At 33.2% G+C, this 13,312-nt stretch overlaps 1 protein-coding gene, 1 long non-coding RNA gene and 1 pseudogene across 10 annotated transcripts; all 3 read left to right on the forward strand.

The window, feature by feature from the left end:
- The first annotated feature begins 483 nt into the window (after positions 1–483).
- LOC145095789 (uncharacterized) lies at positions 484–3,630 on the forward strand. Of its 9 annotated transcripts, none has more exons than XR_013703727.1 (6): positions 484–662; positions 773–1,546; positions 2,144–2,196; positions 2,744–2,906; positions 3,201–3,307; positions 3,453–3,630. It is a non-coding gene; the product is annotated as an uncharacterized LOC145095789 (long non-coding RNA). The 9 variants fall into 9 exon arrangements; XR_013703724.1 differs by having other exon boundaries at positions 773–1,059; positions 1,431–1,546; positions 3,201–3,630; XR_013703726.1 differs by having other exon boundaries at positions 773–1,059; positions 1,442–1,546; positions 3,201–3,630.
- A 1,614-nt stretch (positions 3,631–5,244) lies between these two features.
- Positions 5,245–6,161, forward strand: LOC145095808 (uncharacterized). The gene has a single exon (XM_079033631.1). The coding sequence runs from the start codon at positions 5,377–5,379 to the stop codon at positions 5,899–5,901; it is 525 nt and encodes a 174-aa protein (XP_078889757.1). The 5' UTR covers positions 5,245–5,376; the 3' UTR covers positions 5,902–6,161.
- Positions 6,162–10,698: 4,537 nt separating this feature from the next.
- On the forward strand, positions 10,699–11,337 carry LOC145059294 (secreted RxLR effector protein 161 pseudogene; annotated as a pseudogene).
- The last annotated feature ends 1,975 nt before the right edge of the window (positions 11,338–13,312 follow it).

The raw sequence follows: 13,312 nt of genomic DNA on the forward strand, positions 1-13,312 counted from the left end.
TACTGCTAAGCTGAAACTTCGAAAAATCATAACTTCCTCATACGAAGTCAGATTTAGGCGTTCTTTTTATCGAACTCTCGGTTTAACGAATACTACGACTTTCGTTTAGATTACTAAGGCTAAAAAGTAGTTTATCAAAAACTCACTTTTTACGACATTCGGCACCGTGTCTGTTTTGTCGCGAAACTTCGACAGGTCATAACTTCTTCGTTATAACTCGGATTTTGGTATTCTTTATATCCCCGAAATCCTTGTTTCAACCACTACAACTTTATGTAAAGATATCGGGCTTATCTCACACTTTAATTTTGACGTTTATTTTTGTTCTCAATTAATTAAACCTTAATAATTAAACATAAAACACATAATTCATATAATATTCACATAATTCCTTTCCATTTCTTCAAAATTAGTTACAAAAGTTAACCTAGACTGTAATATTAATATTAATGACTAGCTTAGAAACACTGCATCAGGAACACCAAAGCTTTACCAACTTGTTTCCAGCTACAACGTTCCCCATCTTTGCTACAGCTAGCCCCCACCTACTCTAACCTTGCGCATCTTCACGCTGGCCGCCTCAGCGTACTGTATCCAGATGATGCTTCCGGCGACGCCTCCACCTCCGCCTTCTTTCACGCTGTTAACGCCACCCAGTTCAGGTATACATCCTGGTTTCTCTTCTATTATCTATTTTTCCTCCACTATTAAATATAGTTATGGCGCTGATTACTACTAAAATCGTCACTTTTTATCTCTTTCCTTGGGTAAGAAAACTCTAAACCCACAGGCATATCCGACAACATTTAAGAATGCGAGAAAGTTCAATGACTATCAATTGAGAGATAAAGATAGCTGCCGACGCCTTGGTGTTGATGTCGATACTGTTCATAGCAGAAAGAGGCAACACTGCTGGTGGGTTGGAGTGGCGATGGTGCTGTGATTTTCCAGTTACGTAAGAATTCTGAAATTTGTTATGCATGTTCAAATTTCTGATTCGATCTGTTTTTTTAGCTTTCAAATATGGCATATGTAAAATGAAGATTAAGAATTGAACCGGTAAGCATCTGCAATCGTCTCTTTGTCTTTTGCTTGCAAATTAGTTTTTGTTCCTTTTTTATTGACATTTTTTTAAACGACATGAAATACTTGGTGATGTGTACGGTTGATTGGAATCAGTTGCTACTCATCTCCAAATTTAGAGGTTTTGTTTTTGATTTTTGTAATGTTTCTGTCGATTAATAAGGGTATGGTTGTGGTTTTAGTGATGTTTTGATGCACAATAACTGTTCGATGAATTGTCTGCATAAAACCTACGTAAACTATATATGTTTGTTTGCTTTAGTTTGCTGTTTGTTTTTTGTTTTACATCTTTTTAATTTTAACTACCTTACCATCTGTATTTAGTTTACTGATATATTCCATTTAAGGATGATCATAGGTTCCTAATTGACCTCCATTTTAAACATGGATGGCTGCTCGAAAGTTTGCTGTTATTTTTGTCTTTTACTCGGTCGCCCTTTCGCATTGCTTAATGGGTAAAAAGGTAATCTTATAGTTTTCATACCATTTTTTTAAATGTTTAGTAATTTGTTTCTTATAAAAATCATTATGTTTTGATTTCACACCTTTAAAGAAGACTCCCAATTATAGGAAACAAGAGGTTTCTTCATCTTTAAATAGATGTAATAAAATGGCTTGCTTCCTATGTTGTGATTGTTGTTTAACCCTTTCCACTACAGATAAAGATGGATCTATTTTTAATATGAAGGTAAGTGTTGTCTCTCTATTGTAAATTAATGTATACGTAAATTACACAATAGATTTTGCTTTCACTCGAGAAATGGTCTTTAGAAATTATCTAACATAAGTATGTATATCATAATTGATATGTTTGTTCAACTCAAATATATTTAAAACTATTATTAGAATGATTAGTTACTTAAAAACGATGATGATTAACCAAAAAATATCCAAATAAATGGTTTTAACTTAATTAACAGGTATAGTAGTTACAAATAATACTAAAAATCAAATTTAAATAGAAAAGTTGCATAAAATCAAATTTATCTTTCTTTTAAAACACTTGCTGGTATAGTTGTTCAATTTGCATCCCAACTTGATTATCAATTATTCTTATTAGGTTTACATCTGGATGCTGTTGGAACTTCCCAGACCCTCATATATCTCGAACATGTTAGTTCTTTTTAGTATACTTCACATTTTTGGTCCCTAAGTAAACTGACTCTTTAAGGTTTTTTTTTTCCAAAAAAAAAAATCTCTTCCTGTTTTCGTCCTTATTTGAGTTTTTTTTAACGTTTTTGATTTATGTTCTAAGTAAAATGACTATATGTTACAAAAAACTCAAAATAAGGACCAAAATTGTGAAAATCATCTATACTTAGGTACCAAAAGTGTACTTATACTCTTCTTTTTCAACCTGTGTATGCAAATGACAAAATGACTTATATACCCTTCATTTGTTTCTATTTTGTGGTTCATAAGTGGATCAACAAATTATAAGGTAAAGACTAAAATGGACCGTTAATGAAATACAAATATGAGCTTACTAAAGCTGTAGAAGAATTAGGAACCGGTGAAATTTTTCTCAACTGTGATGATATCTAATCAATAATCAAACGACACACACATTTTTTAGTTTCTTTCTTTCTTTCTTTATTATTATTTTTTTTTGAAAAAGTATTAATAGTTTATGTATGAGTTTTTATTTTTTTATTTCCAGGTCAGGGAAAAAGGTTTGATATTAATCTGATAAAACTATTCTCAGATGCTATGCGCATACCGGTGATAGCAAGTATTGGTGCAGGAATTGCTCAACATTCCTCACATGTTTTTGAAAAGAAAAATGCTTCAATTCCTGATGCAGACATTTATCATAAGAAGAGGTATTGAAATTATTAATTAGTGTTTATCAGGTCCCTGATGTAGCAAACAATTACATAATTGGTTCCATCGCAATTAAATGTTACAAAAAAATCCCTATGACATTAAATTCTTACGTAAATGGTCCCTGTGACAGTTTACTATTACAAAAACCAATTATGTAACAGTTAACTATAACATGGACCATTTCTGTATCAATTTACTGCCATATGGACCATTGTTGTAACAATTTACAACAATGATTCGGAATTTAAGTTTCAAGATATTATAAATTCTCTATCTATTGCTGATTGTAGGAAGATTAATAATTTGGCTGGAAAAAATCAATTGGATTCAACATTCTTTTTGATGATTACAAAAGGTTGGTTAGGTGCAAAGGAGACAAAACATGATGAAGGATGAGGTAAATGATGAATGACTACTCTTTTAGATATACTTTGAAATGATGTTATTGGGGAAAGAATGGAAATGTATATTCCATTGGAATCAATAACGGCTATTGGAATGGAATGGAATGAGCCATTTCTGAATCATATTACTTATAACAGGTGAATGACAGATTATATCATTTTTGGAATGAACCATTTTTTGTAGTTTTGTCCCACAAGGAAACTTACTCTCAATTACGGATCTGATCAGCTACAAAAAATTGTGTTGCCTTGAATTTCTTTTTGTTTTTGACTTTTTAAAGTTTTGGTCATTATCAAATGGGAACAAATTAAATCAGTTATGTTTGTCTTTTTTTTTCTACAAATTCATACTCATGTTTATGGGAAGAGTTTATGTATAGTCAAATTTGTTATTTATTATTAAATAATATATATACTACACCAGTTTTGTTTATCTATGACAATTTTGGTCTGTATTTCATGTTTTTGTATATGTACAAGGAAAAAGATGATAAACGTTGGTGGTGGGAATCTGTTGAATAAGACCATTAAGTAAAAGAATAAAACAATTGATACTTTACACCATTGGATAATAAGATTGCTACAATAAGATGATAAATTATATGTCTTTTTGCCTTTACAAATCACTTAATGGCCTTATAATATTCTTTTCAGAGCCTTTTGTTGGTAAAATTTTTTGATATGCTCGAGCAATGGAGCAACTGTACTTTGGTATAACTACATGTTATAAATTTGTATGGTTTTGACTTTTCAGAGCAAATGAATATCTAACTTTCAAAATGGTTGCAATTATGTAATTAATTCACTTTTTGCCCGATTGGATTATCTAGAATGAACGGAAAAGTAATATACAAAATGTAAAATCATAACTAAATAAATAAAAATAAATTAAAAAACATTTTTGGGGTAGCAGTTTTGCTACATTTTTAAACAAGATCCACAAAAGTCTAAGTGTCTTAACATATCATTTTAAAGCATCGTAGTTACTAAATCAATCTATTAAAACATCATATTTTTGTTCTTGTTTATTTTTGAAGAACTGGATTTTGAAAATCTACTAATTATGTCATCCTAATTTCTCTTGACTTATCGAATGTGTCCATATGTGGTTTTTTAGAAAACGAAGTCTGTAACTTCATATAAATGAATCAATTGTAATTGCAATTCTTAAATATCGATGACGAATATACCCCTGCTTCTTTGTCTGATCGTCTTTATTGCGATCCGACCCTGCAACGCGGGGTCACTTTTCTAGTTAGTAAAGAAATTGCAATGAATTAAAACTAAAATATAATTAAAAGGATGAAATAATACATGATTATAGGAGAAGGACTAAGATGAACAAAACTTTAAACTATATTGACCGCCACTCCATATATATTGAGTAGTAAATAAAAAAAAACGATAAAACGTTATATGCTCCCATGAAAATAAATGCTTAATATAAAAATATTAATAATAATTAAGATTTAAAAAAAAAGTCTCATTAAAGATGTTTAATATACAAATATTAATAATAATTAAGATTTAAAAAAAAGTCTCATTAAAGATGTTATAAGAAACCCTTTGTTTTATTGAGGAAATGATCTTTTACTTTAATGATGACATTTTAATAGGATATATAACATATCAAGTTATCAACAATTATTTTTCTTAAAACATAGGAATTTTATATTAGAAAAAAAATAAAACAGTAAATCTTCGTATAAAATATAAAAATTATAAAGGATTTTCTCAAAATTTCATTAACATCTATTTTTTAAACCTCTAAATAAAATAAAATGTCAATTGACCATCAATTTGAAAAGGTAGACAACCTTTTTTTCTTCCTTATACAATAAGCAACAAATTACAAGAGCCATCATATAGCCGTTATCAAACCAACGGTCCTCAATGCGTATGTATCTGTATCTATACATATAAATTAACACACCAAAGCCTTCTCTTCAATACCATCTAACATCTCCTCCCAATCTCCGCTACTGTAATTACATCGCCACCAAGTCACCGCCACCGCCACCGCCACCGATCGCCGGAAAGTTCAGACAACAAGCTTAAGCAAATGGGTTTCTCAAGCGATGTTCAATCACATTACAAGACCCACAAGCTCTTCCTCATCAGCAATTACGTCTTACTGGGAGCAGCCTCCAGTTGCATCTTCCTCACACTCTCCCTCCGCCTTCTCCCCTCCGTCGCCGGCGGACTACTTGTCCTCCTCCACATTATCACCATCGCCGGAGCCATCTCAGGATGCAACGCGGTGTCGGCCGGGTCAAACAAGTGGTACGCAGCCCACATGGTGGCGGCTGTCCTCACCGCGATTTTCCAGGGATCTGTATCTGTTCTGATTTTCACGACGACTTCGAATTTCTTGGCGGCGTTGAAGTCGTATGTGAGGGAGGACGATGCGGCGGTGATATTGAAGATGGCCGGTGGGCTCTGTGTTCTGATGTTCTGTTTGGAGTGGTTGGTTTTGACTCTTGCTTTCTTCTTGAGGTATTATGCTTTTGTTGAAGGCAGCCGGACCGGCGGGAAGGTACAGGCGGAGGAAAACTCTAAGGTGTGGACACCACCGTTCCAAGTATAAGGCATGTGATGATGAAGAAGGAGATATATAAATTATATATTAAATGAATTTTGTATGTTTTATTTGTTTTGAATATGTAACTTTATTTATTTATTTAATTTATTTATAGAATCTGCTGCTGCTGCAGCTATGCTTCATTCGTTCATTAAGAAAATGTTATATGGAAATTTGTTGATGGGAAGTGAAAAAAACTCATCAGCTGATATGGACACCGATGAAAACTTTTTGTTAAATGAAAATTCCGAGGCACGTTTTTAACATCCAAGGGTCCATAAATATTATATCAATTGCTGATCTTCAATCTTTTAAGAAATCTTCCTATTAGGGTTCCTACCACCAGAATCTTTATAAATTTTTTAGCTATTTCTTCTCACAAAAAGATATCATTATATCACAAAGTCCATTGTGATTATTGTGCATTTGAATTCTATCCCATTTTGACAACTCAATTACTCAAATTCCACCAAAGGAATTCAAAAATTCTCAATATTTTGGAAAATTTGTGGAATTAAAAAAATTCTCAATATTTTAGAAAATTTGTTAATAAAACTAGCTAATTTATTCATTTTAGCATTTTTGACTTCTTCAGTAGTTCATAGGACGAAATTGTTAATTTTTTGAAAATAACGAGACTTTTCTGTAGATATAAATACATAAAAAATACGTTTATACATTACATACAAGTTTTGATGAAATCTGCAGAAAAGTCCTATTATTTTAGAAAAATTAATGATTTGGCCCCATTATCTGCTGAACATGTTAAAAAGGGCTAAAATGAATAAATTAACCAGTTTTTTGGGGCTTTTCTATTCAAAAAGTTAAAAAGTAAGGACTTTTTTGTTCAAAAAATAAAAATTTAGGACTTTATTAAAAATTTTCCTAAAATATTAGGATTTTTCTAAAGATTTCCCTATTTATTTGTAGTGAATTATGAACATTGGTTTGACATGCGAAATTAAAAAACACACAATGAACACGGTGATTTGTATGTTTAAGAGATGCATTCGATTATGTGTGGTGTTACAAAAAAGGATCTAGATCTAAATTTACATAGTTAACACGCACACACACACACAATGTTACATCTCTCAAGCACACCTCCATAAGTGGTATGAACTCATCTTATATAGAGGTGTTTACATGTCTCTCTCTCTCTCTCTCTCTCTCTCTCTCTCTCCCCCCCTCTCTCTCGCGCTCACTCTCTATCTCATGCCACAAGGCTAATGCACCATATGCAAGTGAGTCTATGAAAGTCAAACCATTTACAAAGTCATACATGGATAACTTTGTACCCAACATTCTCCCCCTCAAAGTTAGAAATGGATGACCCACTTCAAATCTTCCAAAATCGAGCAACTACGCGATCCGAGCCTCAAGTGTGACACATGTAGAGATGAACTTCAAATCTTCAATTCTTCCATGATTCTTCAATTTGGGTTCTAGGATGTGAGACCTTACGGACCGAGCATCGACGGATAATTAAGAGCTTCTCAAACTCCAAATAATCATCCTAAAGTTGAGCATAAAAGCACACCCCAAAAATCTTCAATAAGTCTAAACCCATCATGAACCGAGATCACTTCCGAATCTCCAATCGAATCATTTCATAAACTTCAAAAACTCAAGGTCACTTCAGTCTTCAAGTCCGCGTAATATGAAAAATTCAACTTTCGAATTTCCATATAAATTTCTCCCCCTTTTTATAATCGAAATTTGATTATAAAACCAACAAGGAAAGAGAATATGCTCTATTCAGAAATTTTCTTGCCAAAACTCCCCCTTAACATGTGGCATAAACTTTTTGCTTCAATAGGGAAAATACAAATTTTTTTTTCTAGTTTTTAGCTTCGTTCACGGACCGCCTTTGACAAAATTTCTAAAAAATGGGTAGAAATTGTCAATTTCAAAATTATGCAGTGACCCGGTGTGCCCAAAATAGCCAAAAATGCGAAACTCTCCCCCATTTGCGAAACTGGGTAGAAAGCATCAATCCGCATTAACTGCAGGGGCCTGAAATGAATATTTTTTAATTTCTCAACAAAATCAGTACAATTTCGAAATTGGGTATGAATAGCCAAAATTTCGAAACTTCAGGGACTGCTTTCGGAATTTCTGCCTTTTGTCCCAAAATGTCGAAAATTAACCTAACTTTCGAAGGTCGGCAAAAGATGTCAAACATTCAAAACTTTAGGTACTGATTTCGAAAAGTCTGCCCATAACTTCAAACTTTTGAAATTACCTCCTGATTTTGAAATGGGTTAAAAATGACAAACATTCGAAAGCCTAGGGACTAATTTCGAAACATTATTACATTCTTCCCAGTTCATTCCAATCCACCTGTTATTCACGAAGATGTTCAAACCCCAACTGATGATGATGAGGAAGTATTTGATGGAACATTTGTTGATATTCAGTTTGATCAAGAGGAGGAGGATATTCCAGATAATATGCTTCTTACAGGGAAACAGTTCAAAATCCTTAATCGAAAACTTAATTCCCATTTACAAGTTCAAGCTGATGGCGGTAAACATTCAATATCTAGTCTGGAGGTTGATATGTTGCTCAAATACGTGAAGCTTGACAAAGATGAACCAAATCCGAACAAATTAAACTCACTCTTAAAGGGTGAGTTTCTACAGCCCCTATTTTACCGTTTTCATGTTTGGGGGAGAATACATGCGGGTTCATCAAAGGTTTGATGGATTACAAGTTTTTATACACAAAATGGCATTATAATTTGTTAATGGTAAAAAAGATATTGAAATAGCAACCTAAATGCTACCAACATATCTTATATATGAGAATTGTTGGTTTCACATTGTAAAATGTTATAAAAGCAGGCGTTATGCTACCCAAGTATTGTCATAAAACTGAAATATAGTTTTTAAATAACGAACGAACAGTAAATCTAGTAAACTTTATAACTTAAGGTTCATGAACCGCCATCACACTTTTTGAACGAATGAACAATTTGAACTTATTGAACGTAATGAACGATTTGAACGAAAGGAACAATTTGAACCTAATGAACGATTTGAAATTAATGATCGATAAGTAACTTTATAACATAAAGTTCAGGGCACAAAATCACTCACTTTTAGAACTATATGTCCCGTTATGTCTTTAGTCTAGAAATTTTAAGGTTTTAGACATACGCACACACATTGTTGGAATCGTGAAGTCTACATGAGGTTGGATTTATCAACTAAGAATAACAAGTTAGTAAATTCCTCTGCCTATAATCATTAATCCAATGCGAATGGGGAAGTTATGTATAAATAATATACGGGTTGACAACTCCACCTGTGGTTGCTAGCTAAAATCTAGTCTGACGAGACAAATGGTGATAACTGTCCTTTTTGTTTTGTTATTCCCGATGTCGATGAAGCATCAGGAGGATTTTTTTAGTGCTCTTCTCATAGCACTGTATCAAAGGCTTGAATGCCATATAGCTCAGGTATAGTCTCATGTAGCGCCAATTACACTGTAAGACTTACAAACAAGTACGTTATACAGGTAGCTGTGTCAAGTTTAAGAAACATAAATCCTTAACCATAGAGTGTTTGAACTTATGTAGGTATAGAACTTATAGTATAAGTAAACCATTATACCTAGCACGCACCCTCGTATGAAAATTAAATAAGAATTCGCACATAATTAGAATATACATATGGACTAGAAATAGTATTTATATGTGGTTTGGATACTCATATGAGTTGAAATAGGATTTATATAGGGTTCTTGTTCACTTATACTAGTTGAAAAAGACTGTATGTAGTAGGCTAGTTGGTGACTCAAAACGATAAGTGCCGTTATGAAAAATTAAGTTATATAACACTTAATTAACATTATGATACGATTGGTCAAGGTTTATTAACTTACATTTAATAATTTATTTATATAAACCCTACATTTTTGCACGAAAACACAATGTTTATGTGGGAGGAGTTTGCCCTACAGTTTTGGTTTTGGTTCCCAAGCTAAGTAAGACAGCACTTAATAACTACTACGACACGACCTTATAAGTTTTATAAACTCAAGATCTATGAGTTTTACATATAAATTATAAAAATATCTTATACAAAATTTCATGAGTAAAGTTGGTAGTTTTATGTTTTCACAAAGGGTGACACGTCTTATTTTTATATAACTTGGTATTCAAAATCCTTATATAAAAATGCATTTTGGTCATGGGAACAGAAAAATTTGATGTAAGTCTGACTTACTTTTATGTATTTTCAAAATTTTATACTTTTGGATTTAAACAAATTATAATTTTAAATTTGTCCAAACACACTTTTATAACTCATTTATTTTACACTTTTAATAGAAAAGTATGTATATATAAAAGTTGTTCAACAAGATAAATTTTATAAAACACTTTTGGTTATAAAAGTACTTTGTATCAAAACCTGTAGAACTCATCAACAATTTTGTTATTGTATCTTAATGAATTTTTTCTTAGGTTTAATAACTGGTCGGAAGGGTTTGCATATAAGACTTTTTGTTATTGTAGTATACCCTTGTAAACACCAATTTATTAGGCGTGTATCGCGATTTAGCAATAGCCATCAACAATGTAATTTCTGTTTCGGTAATAAAGAAGATTATATTTGTACTGTCCAATGTATGTACAATAACTGTGATCACTAGTTTTTGTCGCACACCTCAGCATTTCTGTCAGCGACCGAGGGTGTGACAAGGGGGAACAAGAGTTTAATAGTGACTCCAAGTCATTATGTTGAGAAAATTCTCAAACGTTTCAATTTTAGTGATTGTTATCATGTGAGCACTCCAATGGATTCAAATGTGAACTTAGTACCCAACACTGGCATTCCTACTTCACAATTAGAATACTTTAAGTCTATTGGTATCTTGATGTATGTAATGACAAGTACCAAGCCTGATATTGCATATGTTGTGGGAAATTCAAGCAAGTACACTATCAATCCTAGTGCTCAACATTGGGAAGCAGGTAATAGAGTGTTTAAGTATATGAAGGGAATCATGGACTATGGGTTGAGTTGCTTGGGAAGTCCTTCAGTCTTAGAAGGTCATTTGGATGCATGGTGGATAACTAACATGGAGGACCATTCCTTAACAACTTGTTGGGTGTTCTTGCTTGTGGGAGGTGCCATTTCCTGGGATTCCAAGAAGCAATCTTGCATTACAAACTCAACAATGGAATATGAGTATGTTGTGATAGTTGCTACTAGTAAAGAAGTTGAATGGCTAAGAAATTTAATCTATATGATTCCTTTGTGGTCAAATCCAGTAGCACCCATCTCTATCCTTTGTGATAATGCAACCACTTTGGTTAAGGATTACATCCAGTTTTACAATGTCAAGTCTAGACACTTAGGTGTTAGACATAGTATGATTAGAGAACTAATCATGAATGGTGTGATTTCAATAGAGTTTGTGAAATCACAATAAAATTTGGCGGATCATTTGACAAAAGGTCTAACAAGAGACTTAGTGCACAAGTATGTCATTGGGATGAGATTAATTTACATTTAATTTTATAATGGTGAGAAACCTAATTAATTCCCTTCTAATATGACATTAGGAGTTGAATTAAATGTGGAAAGACCATACTTATAGATTAGAACACATAAATTTACATCCCATATATGTGCTCAGTTCTACAAGTTGACCTTGTTGAAGTTTAACTTCTTAATAATTCCTTTGTTAAAAAAGTATGTGCAGATACATGAAGTAAAGAAAAAACCTACGTGATTGTGATGTGTAGCCACATTTCAAGAGGGTTGGGACATGACCTTGATATAATCATGGGAGGATTAGGAAACACGAATTTATAATAGTGTCAAGAGTTTAATTCTCTAGAAAGTTTAATAAACTAGTATGTATTTTACTTTTAAGCATTCATTTGGGTTGAAGGGTTCAATTCTTAAAACACCCTGATTCTCAAGTATTTGAATTGTTTGATACTAAGATGAGAATTAGTAACACCCAACCAACCAAGTAGTTCCATTATTATCTAAAGTATAAAAACTGTTGCAAAAGTGGTCCTTATGTTGTGCGTACTTGGGGCATACGCATAGCATAATTCATTAAAAGGAAAGTACGAGTACACATGACATACCTGTAACGCCCGCAAATCCGGGCTAGTCAATTTAGAGGCAATAGGGGTCGAAAACGACTTTTCGACAAAAGATTATTTAGAATAAATAATCTTAACCAAGTTGTAGAATATGTCTCAAGGTTTCCGTACATATAAAGAACGCCGAAATCCGAGTTATAACGAAGAAGTTATGACCCGTCGAAGTTTCGCGGCAGAACCGACACGATACCGGAAAGCGTAAATAGTGAATTTACGATAGAGAGAGATTTAGCCTTAGCGATCTAAACGAAAGTCATAGAATACGTTAAAGTAAGAACATCGATAAAAAGAACGCCCAAATCTGACTTCGTATGAAGAAGTTATGATTTTTCGAAGTTTCGAACTAGTAGTGTACAACCCGAAATTCGAATATTAGATCGAGCGGTTTTTAGGCGACACGACCTGAACGAGAATCGAAGATCTCGTTAAGAGTAGCGTAACGAGAAAAAGATGGGCGAAAACAGATGTCGGATGAAGAAGTTATGAGGATTTAACGGACCAATCTTGTCCTGGCCCGTTAATAATATAAAATTTAAAATCGAGCCAAAATTAGCCGAAGGAGTCTAAACGAAAGTTGTATAGTACGTTCTCGCCTTCGCTTGGATATTGTAACGCCCGCAAATCTGGGCTAGTCAAATTAGAGGCAATAGGGGTCGAAAACAACTTTTCGACAAAAGATTATTTAGAATAAATAATCTTAACCAAGTTTTAGAGTATGTTACAAGGTTTTCGTACATATAAAGAACGCTGAAAACCGAGTTATAACGAAGAAGTTATGACCCGTTGAAGTTTCGCGACGGAACCGGCACGATACCGGGAAGCGTAAATAGTGAATTTACGATAGAGCGAGATTTAGCCTTAGCGATCTAAAAGAAAGTCGTAGAATATGTTAAACTAAGAACATCAATAAAAAGAACGCCCAAATCTGACTTCGTATGAGGAAGTTATGATTTTTCTAAGATTTAGCATAGCAGTGCACAGCCCGAAATCTGAATTTTAGATCGGTCGATTTTTAGCCGACGGGATCTAAATGAAAGTTGTAGTACTCGTAAATACCAACGCGTGGATATAAAGAACGTCGATAATAGAGCTCGTATGCAAAAGTATGGACGAAGCTTAGTCCCTACTTTTCGAGCGCGGCGAATTCGATACAGTTTCGTAAATACGAGATAGAATGAGAATTAGCCAACGAGGTCTAAATGAGAGTTGAAGATCTCATTAATAGGAACTCAACGGTAAAAAGACAGACAAAAATGGAGCTCGTATGCGAAAGTTATGGACGAAGCT

This window comes from Lactuca serriola, chromosome 1, assembly GCF_051521515.1.
Source record: "Lactuca serriola cultivar US96UC23 chromosome 1, Lser_US96UC23_V15, whole genome shotgun sequence".
Classification (NCBI taxonomy): Eukaryota; Viridiplantae; Streptophyta; class Magnoliopsida; order Asterales; family Asteraceae; genus Lactuca; species Lactuca serriola.

Coding starts and splice junctions, on each gene's coding strand:
- LOC145095808 (XM_079033631.1), top strand. CDS start 5,377: ATGGGTTTCTCAAGCGATGTTCAATCACATTACAAGACCCACAAGCTC.